We start from the raw sequence: 11,815 nt of genomic DNA, 5'->3' as shown, positions 1-11,815 counted from the left end.
TATGGAGGATAAGGCACCTGGCACGCCCACCAGTATCAGAACGTTGTCTATAGTCTATCCAACGTCGAGAGACTACTTTGGCCTGGCAACTCTCCAGACTGTAACTGTATTGAGCCATGCTGGTTCTACATGAAGAGAGAGACTACAAAGAAAGGAGCTCCACAGTCAAGAACGGAGGCAACTAGAATCTGGCTAAATTGCTGGAGAGATCTCCCACAAGCTAAGATCCAAGCTTGGATTGAGCGTATTCTTATACATATTCCAAAGATAATTGAGCTACAAGGTGGTAATGAGTATATAGAGGGGAGAGATAGGCGTTGTGTAGGAGAGCGGCCAGATTTCGGCTAAATTATTCTTGGCAGGACAAAACTTTTGTGAGGCACCTCCGTACAGTAGGTGTAGATAACCAAGTGACCGTGGCCACGGGCGTCGGGTTGGGCAACAAGGGTGCTTTGAAACGCACTGAGTTGCTGGCACTTGTCCAGTTCCCCGCCCGCGCTTGGTCCCTGCACCCTAAACTTATCCCTGACCAAGCTACTGCGGCAGTCCCCAGCACCTCCCTCCCCTTGCCAGCAGTGCGCTGAAGAATCCTTTTCCTACTAGTCGCCCTGGACCTTTCCCAAGCCCGTGAGCGTGTGGCACTGCTGCTCCTCTCCCCCAGGCATCTTACCGCTTGTACCAAGTAGTAGTAGCCCTGTGCACGACTCGATACCCAACGCCCACCACACCGACTCCCCCCCCTCAGCAGCGATTGCGGACGCCCAGGATGAACAACAACAACAACAACAACAACCAGCAGCAGCAGCAGGGCAACCGGCTGCAGCTGAACTTTGGCTTCAATGGCGGTGATCGGAACAACCAATACCAGCAGGAGGCCGGCAGAGCGTTCCCTACCACCCCGTCGACGTTCCCGCAACCTGTATACCCAAACCAGGCTGGCCAGCAAGAGGTTTGGGGCGCCCAGCAGCAGGGCAATGGCTACAGTGGCGGCGGGGGCTACTTTGTGAACCCCTACCAGCAAGCACAGTATCAAGGACAGCAGGGGAACCTCCAGGCCCAAGGCAGCCAGCGCTTCGACCAAAGTGCCAACGGCCTCGCCCAGCAACTCTCACACCAGCACCTCGGGGGTAGCGGCCGCTCCGGTGGCCCCTATGGCCGGCAAGGCTCTCCGAACCCTCCGACGCGCCCTCGCACAGCCGACAGCAGAGGGTATGGCTACGGTAGTCAAGGCGGCTCCGCACAACGGCCGGTTTCGCTGTACGACGAGGAGGCTCCGCAAAGGAACCCGGCCAAATACTCCGAGAACGTAGAGAAGCAGGCCATGGTTTCCAAGAGCCTCATCAATACCTTCTTCAAGGACAGCGTCCAGCGAGCACGCGATAGGAACCAAAGGTAACACCGCTTTTATGCCGTTCCTTGTCCTTTCCAAAATTAACAATGATGCAGAGCACTCGAACTCGAGGCCCTGATGAAGGAGCCTTCCATTTCCGACAGCCGGAAAGCGAGCAAGGAGGCCAGCATGCGCCGCGCCGAAGTTGAATACCTGCGGTTTTTGCGAACAAAGGAGAAGCCGGACAACTTTACCACGCTCAAGATTATCGGCAAGGGTGCCTTTGGAGAAGTCAAGCTCGTCCAGCGACGCAACGATGGCAAGATTTATGCGCTCAAGTCGCTTGTCAAGCAGGAAATGGTAGGCAGCCACCTGGAGACCCAAGCATCGTCCATGATACTGACAGCTTGCAGTTCAAAAAAGACCAGCTGGCGCACGTGCGGTCAGAACGTGACATTCTCGCCGAGTCTGATAGTCCTTGGGTTGTCAAGCTGCACACCACGTTCCAGGACAACACGTTTCTCTACATGCTCATGGAATTCTTGCCAGGTGGTGATCTGATGACCATGCTCATCAAGTACGAAATCTTCACAGAAGACATTACGCGTTTCTACATGGCCGAAATCACGCTTGCAATAGAAGCGGTCCACAAGCTTGGCTTCATTCACCGGTACGTATCTTTGTAGTGACACGCTGACACAAGCTTGCTGACATGCACAAGTGACATTAAGCCTGACAATATTCTTCTCGACCGGGGCGGCCACATCAAGCTGACGGATTTTGGTCTTTCAACGGGTTTCCACAAGGAGCACGATGCTGGATACTACAAGAAGCTGCTTGCCGGCGGCGCGCACAAGTCGAACCGCGACAACAGACAGTCAATGAACCTTGACCAGATTCAATTGACAGTTAGCAACCGTACCCAAATCAACACATGGCGCAAGTCTCGCAGACAGCTCGCCTACTCCACCGTCGGTACGCCCGACTACATTGCGCCGGAGATTTTCAGTGGCCAAGGTTACGACTACAGCTGTGATTGGTGGTCCGTGGGTACTATCATGTTCGAGTGTCTTATCGGCTGGCCACCGTTCTGCGCTGAGGAGCCTCATGACACATATCGCAAGATTGTTGACTGGCCACGCAACCTGCACTTCCCTCCAGACCAGCAACTCGGAGCTGAAGCTGAAGACTTTGTCCGAAGGTATGTTTCATCAGATGCTCACAATTACTTGGGTCGTGTCATAGCTAACAAGCGTAGACTTATCTGTGACGCTGACCACCGTCTTGGTCGCATTGGTGGCGCCAGTGAAATTAAACAGCATCCCTTCTTCCGCGGTGTGTCCTGGGATGGCCTGCGCCGCATCCGAGCGCCATTTGAGCCCAAGCTACAGTCCAACATTGACACACAATACTTCCCCATTGATGAGATTGACCAGAACGACACGTCGGCTGCCCACAGGGCGCAGGCAGCGCAGGCAGGCGAAGACGAATACGCAACGAGCTTGCCATTTATCGGTTATACCTACAAGCGATTCGATGCTTTCCGTGGTTCGTAGGTTTAGCCAGTACTCTGTTTGGTCAACTTTTTCTGTGCATCCTGTCCATGTTTGTTAACAGCAGTGCTTCTGGTATGCACAAATCAAACTATATCATCATCTATCGACATCTTCTGAGCCAGCGTGTTGGACATTATACATCTCAGCAAAGGAGAATGCAACGTTTTCTGGAGCATCTTGGAAAAGGGCGAGGACGAGGCATAAGAAGGCAGGGGGTATTCATGTAAAAGGTCACAATAAAGAAGAGACAATACTCATTTGATCATCTGGTTGGAATGCATATTGCGTCTATTCTGTGTGAACTAGATGGATTTGTTGTCTCTGGAGAATACTCTTATGCACATCTGGAGTCCCTCTACCTTTTCTCCATTGCCAATCCAGAAGGAACTCTTTTTTTTTAACATGGAGTGATGCGCAATAATGACTTCTTCTCCGCCATGCCATGGGTACACACGGAAATATCAAAACCTCGTTCCATGACTGACTACTACAACTATTGCAAAGTGTAGAAATCTCCCTCAACCCCCCTTGTAACCCGCCTTTATCCTTGTTTTGGAAGAATTCTACTATTACTCCGTTTGTCCGCTCGTTGGTTGTTGGTATCTATCGCCGACTGCATCGTTCCTTGCTTTGTTTTGTATCGTATAAAAAAAAAGGTTTCTTTTCTCTCTCTCTCTCTCTCTCAATTTCGTTCCGTTTCGCGACCCCTCCTAATTTTCCAATTTCGCTTCAAGATTGCATGGATTTGGGCGTTCGGTGCCGGAAAGCGAAACAAAACAAAGAGGGTTATTCGCGCGCGCGTTTGCTTTTACTCATCGAGCTTCAAATTGCACCATGCTACAAGCGTATCGCGTTAGCTTCTCCTTTTTCTTTTCTTTGCTTCAAAGTACAAGGACACAAAGCATACGCGTTAGAAGAAAAAAAGGTGTATACGCACCGGCTCGTTCGCTGCTTGTACAGCACACGGTGGCCGCAGTTGCGGCAGCGGATCGGCTCGCCGCGCTTCAGCGGAACATCCATGTCGCAGTCGCCGCACTTGTAGTGCACTGTGCGCGCTGTTGCGTCGACGGCTGCGGCTGCGTGGTCGCCTGCGCCGGTTTGCGAGGCGTTGTAGCCGCCGCCGTATTGCTGGGACATGGTGATTTGCCTTGGGAAGTGTGTGTGAAAGTCGTGGGAGGGTCGCTGGGCGTGAGCGAGAAGGCGTAAGTGTGGTGGGTGGGCAAGTGGATGTTAAGGCGGGAAAGTTTGGCAGAGAAAGAGAGGCAGAGGCGATGATGGGAAAACGAGGGTCGCGGTGGCACGTGCTGGTTGTGCTTTGCGCCTTATCGATTGTACATACAGTACGTACATACATGTGCTTTGCTTTGCTTTGTTCTTTGTGTGTATAGGTTTCGCTAGCCGCTTCTTGAGCGGAATTTCAGAGTTGCTCTTTTTAAACATATGTCTATGGAAATTATTTGTTTGGTGTGTCTGAATGTCCGTGGGAGATAGAGGCGCGGGTGGTATGCTCAACGCAAAAGAGCGGAGATGCATCAAGGTAGTGGAATAATTAGCAAAACTCAAATTTACATAGGATAAGCTTATTCAAAATAGGGTCAATGATATTTATCTTGCTGCAAGGAAACAGTTGCATAAAGCAAAGGATAGTTACGAGTGCAACACATGCGCTTATTGAATGTCTCAGCGGTAAACTTGATGATGACGAGTTATTGATCAGGTAGCCTATAGAGAGCTTAAAATCGATGCCCAGTGCACATCCCGCAATATACATTCAGGTAGGGCCAAGGTTTCGAAATCAATGAATGAAACCCGTGCTGTCAATTGGTCGAGGGACTGCGGGCATGCGGGACTATGGCGCCTATCCCGTTTAGGCTAGTCGCAGCAGAACCGCGGCCCGCTCATGAGAAAAAGTTGGGAAAGTCGCGACTTTTTGCGACTGCAGGCTCCAGGACCGCGACACCCCGAACCACACCAAAAATGGCCGGAATCAAGCGCAAATCCGCGGGAACAAGTGCGCCCGAGATCAAGGACAAGAGCAAGAAGGTCAAAGTCGACAAATCGGCGGCGAAGAGCAAATCAAAGCACGAGGTTAAGCCAGTAAAGAAGGCGAAGAAGGCCAAGGAAGAGAGCTCCGACGAACTCGACGAATCCGATACCAGTGAACAGGACAATGGCTTCTATGGTTTCTCTGCTGCCGACGGAGAGGATGTAGACATGAGCGATGCAGAAAGCAGTGAAGAGTCCGAGGAACAGATCCCAACGTCGAACGGCAAGGCGCACAAGCACAAGAGCGAAGGCGATAGCTCAAAGAAGCCCAAAGGAGATGGCGCAGACTCCAAACTGGCGGGTCTGAATGGTAAGACTCAATGGTTCCTTTTATCGTCGCTTGACTAACTGTGCCTCTAGCAAGCAACTCACGAGAAGCGCACCAGAAGCAGAAAGCCCTTGCCAAGGAACGCAAGGCTGCGAAGCCCAACGCGGATATTATCGAGCGCTCCAAGAAGCTGTGGGAAAAGCTTAGACTGAAGTCTCATGTCGAAAAGGACGAAAGGAAGGAACTCATCAAGGAGCTGTTTGAGATCATCACTGGCAGAGTCAAGGATTTTGTCTTCAAGCACGACTCTGTGCGTGTCATTCAGACTGCCATCAAATACTCGACTATGGAACAACGGAGAATGATTGCCCGCGAACTGAAGGGAGAGTTCAAGGTTTTGGCCGAGGGCAAATACTCCAAGTTTTTGATCGCCAAACTGGTGGAGAAAGGGTGAGTTTGCAGCAGCACGCCGTTAACAATGACTATGCTAACAATTTCCAGTGACCCTGAGATTCGCGACCTCATCATCAGCGAGTTTTACAGCCACATCAAGCGTATGATCAACCACCCCGAAGCCGCATGGATTGTGGACGATATATACCGAGCCGTCGCGACCCCAGAGCAGAAGAACCGTATGCTGCGAGAGTGGTATGGACCCGAGTTCTCTATCAAGGGTCTGGGCGCCCAAGGCTCAGACACCGCGGACCTTTCAGTCATCATGAAAGAATCTCCCGAGAAGAAGAAGCCGATCATGGACTACTTGGAGAACCAGATCAACTCGCTCATCCAGAAGAAGCTGACTGGCTTCACCATGCTGCACGACGCCATGCTGCAGTACTTCTTGGTCTGCGAACCTGGTACCGAACAAGCAAACGATTTCCTCGAGCATCTCAAGCCCGATCCAACAACAAAGGAGGGCGAAGAGGCTGACAACGTGGACCTGTTGAAGAACCTTGCATTCACCAAATCGGGCTCGCGACTCATGTCACTCTGCTTCGCGTACGGCACAGCAAAAGACCGCAAGCTCTTCCTGCGACCGTACAAGGACACTGTCGAGTTGATGGCCTTCGATCAGCATGCTCACCACGTTCTTCTCGCTGCGCTGGCTGTCACAGATGATACCAAGCTCTCTGCGAAATCCGTCTTTAGCGAGCTTCTTCCCAGCAACGACAGTCTACCAGAGAAGGTTCTTAACCTCGTGAACGATGCTCGTGCGCGCACAGTTCTATTGTATCCATTTGCCGCTGATGCCAAGTGGCTGTTGGACGACAACACACGAGAACGGTTGAGCGAATTGTACGCTATCCGCGAGAAGACTTCCAAGAAGGATCCCAATGTCCGTCTGCAAGAGATTGCAAAGTCTATTGAGCCGCAACTACTGACAGCAGTCACTGCTCGAGCAGCTGACTTTGCTTCATTCACATTCGGCTTGCAGTTCATGGGCGAAGTTCTCGTTGGAGCACCCGAGGTGGAGCCGACTAAGCGCAAGGAGGCTCTGACAGAGGTTGCACGCCTTTCCCAATCGATACTGGACTCTTCTCTCCCTGCTTCAGCTGGCGATAACAAGGCCACCAGCCATGGCAAGAATATGCTCAAGATGCTCGTACAAGGCGGCAAATTCGACCCTGTCGCCAAGAAGGTTGTTCCGGTTGAGCCTGCGCTTGGGTTTGCAGATTTGCTATGGCCTCAGATCAAGGGCACTATTGTTGACTGGGCTACCGGCCAAGGTTCGTTTGTTGTCGTTGCTCTGACTGAGGCCGAAGGCTTTGAAAAGAAGGGCGATGTGTTGAAAGCATTGAAGAAGGAGAAGAAGGCATTGGAGGCTGCTGCCAACCCCCCGGGCAGCGACAATGGGGAGCCGAAGAACAAAAAGCAGAAGAAGGGTGGCAAGTCGGAAACTGCACCCAGGGGCAATGCGGGTGCAAAGATTTTGCTTGAAAAGTTGTAGGGCGCCTATTTATTAGAATATGTTCTTTTCCTAAACACATGTCATGATACCCAGCTAAGGGCTCTTCTGTCTCTCTTTTGGATTCGTTGAGCAAGGTTGGATAATATGGTGTATCAAGCCATGTGAGCACACATGCAGTGTACTTGTGTAGGATTGAGTCATCCCGATCGGGTATAGCATCCGCAGCCATATGCAGACATGTTGGAATGACAGACGTCTTCCAGCTTGCATAGAGTTGCTATTTATTCCTTGGGTTGGTGTTCACTACACTCACTTGTTTTTGTCGTTTCTCAACAGCAGCGAAATATCGACTACGTAGTACTCACCTACCATCTGAGCAATTGCAAAAGCAGCACCGCGCAAAGCAGACCCCACACTCGGCACTGCAGTACTCTAGACATCCAAGTCACCACCTTATCCATCCCCCAAAAAATGCCACGAGACTGCACAATCGACGAGTCATCGCTCCCCTCCGTCTTCCAAGCCCAATGGAAATCCAACCCAGATGCGACTGCGCTCCCCTTCCCGCGTGACAACCCACCTTTTGCCCTCACAGCAATCGACTGGCAGCAGCTGTCCCTTACAGACGCACAGTACACGCCGCACTCATGGACGAATCTCCACGAACTAATTTCGACGCACCAGCTCGAAGCGCTGAAGCGCTGGCCGAGCTCTCTAAAAGCCTATCTAGCATGGACTGCGCATGCCAAAGCCAAATACGGGAGTATCATGGCGTACCTGCTTAACCAGCGCTTATTCTGGGAGCCGCTGGAAGACGACACGGGGGCGCTGCGGTTCCACGTGCAGAAGGCAGAGCCGTTTGCCGACGCGGCGGATTTCAAGATCCTGCGCAACGACTGGACGTATGGGGTTGAAGACGGGATTCGCCATATTGTCGTGTGGATCAAGCAGCGGCTCCCCGTTGACGAGAAGGGCGCGCTGAGTGCCGAGGGGCGGCGCATGGTGGATGGGTTTGTGAAGAGGGAGTTTAGGGCCAAGGCTGGGGAGATGCGGGAGGGGGACAAGGTCATGTGGTTTAAGAATACGACGGATTTGCAGAGCGTGAGGAGCTTGGAGCATGTGCATGTGCTGGTGAGGGATGTGGATGAGGACGTGTTGAGGCGGTGGATGGTGTGAGTGTTGGATGGGGGGATATCATGGAGTGGAATGGAAGGCGGGGTTGGGTAGGGGAGAAGATAGAGTTCTTCTCTGAGGATGGATGGATTGTGATAGTTGCTTGTGAGTTTGGGGAGTCCACATGACGCGACTATCCGATGCATTCCTATCTGCACGTGTAGACTGGCCTTCACATGTGTATTCTGTGTACGACTCCACGACGATCGTTTCTTTTCTTCACACATACACTAACACTTGTGCTTACGGACAGAAAGTTCCAGACACCATGCATCTTCACATTGTAACATTCGAGACTCGAAAGTCGACGTTGATCGTCGCCGCCGTTGGGCTCGACGCGCGAGTCATGTGTCCCGATGAAAATGATCGACGTCACCGCACGTGCAGACGTCAAAGTACCCAGGGTCCAGAACACAACAACATCCATGCAGACCCCATCTACCGAGGATGCCCACACGAACTCTATACGGTGTTATGATAGGCAAAATTCCCTTTTTCATCTACTCATGACACATGCCACAGCAGAGCCTCCGACAACCCCGTCAATTTTATATGTGTTTCGGTCCTGCTCCGGGACGGGCTCCAGGGTACAGGCGACACCGAGCATGCGAAAAACCCAGTCCCTGATCTCCAGGTGTCATGTTTGACCCTTACGATCGATCTAGCATATGTACCGTAGATCCATGGCGCTAATCGGAGCGGGACGGCACTCGTCATGGATGTTGCAACTATTCCTTGTAGCCCTAATTGCTGGTAGCCGCTTACGTGCGCAGTCGTCATGGCATGTCCAAAGGCCCTGATCTTTGACTCACTGATATGGACCTCGATTGTGGACAGACCATCGGACATATGATGAAGACTGTGTCTTGCCGGGGGGTCGGACGATGAAGCGGACGAGACAGAGTGATGAACGGCTACTGCGTTGACTGTAAGACGGTGGTTCTGCGCACAGGTGGGATATCGATGATGTCACGGATGAGGATTTTTGGGGACTTTGGATCCGATGGTGCTAGAGACTAGCAGACTGAATTTCCTTATTAAATACCATTTACCTTCTTATTCCTTGATTGTATATACGACTGTCAATCTGATTGCCCCCTAAGTGAGCAGCATGACGGACCTGATTCGTGACTCGGCTTTTGGCCACTGCGTTCGACTCGTGACGCGAAGAAAGTATCTCCAGTATCCCGAAGAAAAGGACCCCGAGGCCTGGAAAAAGTATGTCAATCCGGAAAAGTCAGGTTATGCTGCGTTCCATGGATCGACGGAACCGCCCTCCAACGCTGGCGATCTCGAGGAACTCAGGCAGGCGCAGGATGGGCGTGGCCGCGAAGCAAGCGACTCGGATTCTTCAAGGACACTGGGTGGTGTGAATGGAGATAGTGGTGTCCGCATAGATTCTGAAAAGGGACGCGACTACCATGTTGTTGACTGGTATGGACCAGATGACCCCCAAGTATGTCTACCTTGTGGTCTTTCCAGAGGCCTTTGAACGCTGCTGACAACTGCGCAGAACCCACGGAACTGGTCTCGGGCCAAGAGGTACTTTGTCACCTTTGAGATTTGCTTCCTTACTTTCTCCGTATACATTGGATCCGCCATCTACACTCCTGGTCTTATGGACGTCATGCGAGACTTTGGCGTTGCGCAGGTACCTGCACTCTTGGGATTGACCCTCTACGTCGCAGGATACGGTCTTGGTCCTCTGATCTGGTCACCGATGAGTGAGATTCCGCAGATTGGACGGTTGTGGGTATACATCGGAACCCTTCGTAAGTCCTCTGTCTCTAACAGGTACCATGCAAAGAGCTAACACAAGGAAACCTAGTCGTGTTTGTCCTATTTCAAATACCTACAGCGCTCGCCGTCAACTTTGGTATGCTTTTGGCCTTTCGGTTCTTGACCGGATTTTTCGGCTCGCCAGCTCTTGCTACAGGAGGAGCTTCCATCGTCGACATGTACCGACCGCAGAAACAAGTATACGGCTTGTCAGTCTGGGGAATAGGCGCAGTCTGCGGGCCCGTGCTAGGTCCATTAGTCGGTGGATTTGCCGTCATGGCCGAGGGATGGACATGGACAATCTGGGAGCTGATGTGGCTGTCCGGCGTGTGCTGGGTAGTGCTCTTCTTCTTCCTACCTGAAACAAGCTCTGCCAACATCTTGCACCGCCGAGCAAAGCGGTTGAGGAAGCTGACTGGCGATGATCGATTTACTTGCGAGCCGGACCTTGCCGCGTCTCATATGACACCAAAGGATGTACGTATGCTCGAATTGAACCAGCTGCGTCGGTACCATGCTAACTCAACTTAGATTGTTCTCATGACGCTGGTCAGGCCCATCACGCTCAACTTCACCGAGCCCATTGTCTTGCTGCTCAACCTGTACATTGCCCTCATCTACGGTCTGCTCTACATCTGGTTCGAGTCGTTTGCCATTGTCTTTGAGGGCATCTACCATTTCAACCTTGGCGGCTTGGGTTTGGCCTTTCTCGGAATTCTCGTGGGCACGCTTCTTGCAGCCGGGGCGCTCTTGGCATGGAACTACTATTACCTGGAGAAGCAATTCGATGAGAATGGCAACATTGAGCCAGAGAAGCGGCTGATTCCGGCCATGGTGGGCTGCTTCTTCGTGCCCATCTGCCTGTTCTGGTTTGGATGGGCGCCGAGGCCGGATGTGCACTACATGGTGCCCATTGTTGGGTCTGGCTGCTTTGGCATAGCGGCCTTTATGCTCTTCCAGGCCGTGTTGCCGTACCTGAGCGACGCGTACCCCGAGTATGTGGCTAGTGTGCTGGCAGGCAACGATCTGATGAGATCCGCGTTTGGTGCGGGGTTCCCTCTGTTCGCCGGTGCCATGTACAAGAAGCTTGGCGTCGACTGGGCGAGCAGCCTGTTGGCGTTCTTGGGCGTTGCTTTTATCCCCATCCCGTTTGCGCTGTACAAATGGGGCAAGCAAATCAGGCACAAGAGCAAGATGGCGAGAAAGGACATTTGAGAGCCGGGGCCTAGTATGGTATGTGTCTGTGTGTATAGCAAATTAGCCGCCCTGGAGGCCTGCAATAACGTATGTGTTATGCCGTCCAATTTCAAATGCTGTGCTCCGAGCCGTGTCATGAGCCCGAGGGGTGTTTCGGGCGGACAGGTTGCATGTCGACGTCATGATTGTAGTGACATTGGGGTCGGATCGGGACACTGCTCCGCGGAGGACAAGCCGTTGAGCGGGGCATGCGTGCCAGTGCCAGTGCCGTGAAGGAGCAGTCATTGCAGGCGGGTGGCATGGACGGGAGGATGACTCGCACGGGCAAATGAGAGGCGGAATTGTTCTGGGCCACGGCGAGGGTGGCGGGCGGCAGGGGCCAGGATGGATGTGCGGGCGACATGGCTGTGGTTGGATGGGGGTGTGGCAAATCGTGATGGAGGCGTGGTGTGTGTCCAAGACCGCCTGCACGCCATACAGTAAGCATGCGTGACTATGGCAATGGCAATGGCAATGCCGATGCCGATGCGGCGATTGCCTGCAGCTGCACCGCCACA

The 11,815-nt window shown here is 52.6% G+C and overlaps 4 protein-coding genes across 4 annotated transcripts; 3 read left to right on the top strand and 1 right to left on the bottom strand.

Annotated features, from left to right (window-relative positions):
• Positions 1-766: 766 nt before the first annotated feature.
• Positions 767-3,140, top strand: SETTUDRAFT_44171 (uncharacterized protein; the record flags this gene model as incomplete). The annotated part of the gene is made up of 5 exons (XM_008031984.1): positions 767-1,392; positions 1,447-1,690; positions 1,744-2,000; positions 2,052-2,531; positions 2,589-3,140. 5 exons carry the CDS (start codon positions 767-769, stop codon positions 2,884-2,886), a joined length of 1,905 nt encoding a protein of 634 aa, XP_008030175.1. The 3' UTR covers positions 2,887-3,140.
• An 84-nt stretch (positions 3,141-3,224) lies between these two features.
• On the bottom strand, positions 3,225-4,126 carry SETTUDRAFT_165732 (uncharacterized protein). Its single transcript, XM_008032372.1, has 2 exons — positions 3,824-4,126; positions 3,225-3,723 (listed from the first exon to the last, which is right to left on the bottom strand). The coding sequence occupies exons 1-2, from the start codon at positions 4,021-4,023 to the stop codon at positions 3,699-3,701; spliced, it is 225 nt and encodes a 74-aa protein (XP_008030563.1). The 5' UTR covers positions 4,024-4,126; the 3' UTR covers positions 3,225-3,698.
• A 713-nt stretch (positions 4,127-4,839) lies between these two features.
• On the top strand, positions 4,840-7,193 carry SETTUDRAFT_165730 (uncharacterized protein). Its single transcript, XM_008032371.1, has 3 exons — positions 4,840-5,242; positions 5,293-5,650; positions 5,702-7,193. Exons 1-3 carry the CDS (start codon positions 4,864-4,866, stop codon positions 7,146-7,148), a joined length of 2,184 nt encoding a protein of 727 aa, XP_008030562.1. The 5' UTR covers positions 4,840-4,863; the 3' UTR covers positions 7,149-7,193.
• A 387-nt stretch (positions 7,194-7,580) lies between these two features.
• SETTUDRAFT_97119 (uncharacterized protein) lies at positions 7,581-11,276 on the top strand (the record flags this gene model as incomplete). Its single annotated transcript, XM_008032370.1, has 5 exons — positions 7,581-8,263; positions 9,393-9,738; positions 9,796-10,054; positions 10,111-10,538; positions 10,593-11,276. 5 exons carry the CDS (start codon positions 7,581-7,583, stop codon positions 11,274-11,276), a joined length of 2,400 nt encoding a protein of 799 aa, XP_008030561.1.
• Positions 11,277-11,815: the final 539 nt, after the last annotated feature.

Source organism: Exserohilum turcica (assembly GCF_000359705.1).
Source record: "Exserohilum turcica Et28A unplaced genomic scaffold SETTUscaffold_7, whole genome shotgun sequence".
NCBI lineage: Eukaryota > Fungi > Ascomycota > Dothideomycetes > Pleosporales > Pleosporaceae > Exserohilum > Exserohilum turcicum.
This window is presented reverse-complemented; position numbering and strand designations above follow the sequence as displayed.

What these genes read in the sequence shown, in the direction of transcription:
- SETTUDRAFT_165730 (XM_008032371.1), top strand. Translation starts at nt 4,864, where the DNA reads ATGGCCGGAATCAAGCGCAAATCCGCGGGAACAAGTGCGCCCGAGATC. An exon ending in CAAACTGGCGGGTCTGAATG is followed by an intron (nt 5,243 to 5,292) that starts GTAAGACTCAAT and finishes CTGTGCCTCTAG; the next exon opens with CAAGCAACTCACGAGAAGCG. An exon ending in GCCAAACTGGTGGAGAAAGG is followed by an intron (nt 5,651 to 5,701) that starts GTGAGTTTGCAG and finishes AACAATTTCCAG; the next exon opens with TGACCCTGAGATTCGCGACC.
- SETTUDRAFT_165732 (XM_008032372.1), bottom strand. Translation starts at nt 4,023, where the DNA reads ATGTCCCAGCAATACGGCGGCGGCTACAACGCCTCGCAAACCGGCGCA. An exon ending in TACAAGCAGCGAACGAGCCG is followed by an intron (nt 3,724 to 3,823) that starts GTGCGTATACAC and finishes ATACGCTTGTAG; the next exon opens with CATGGTGCAATTTGAAGCTC.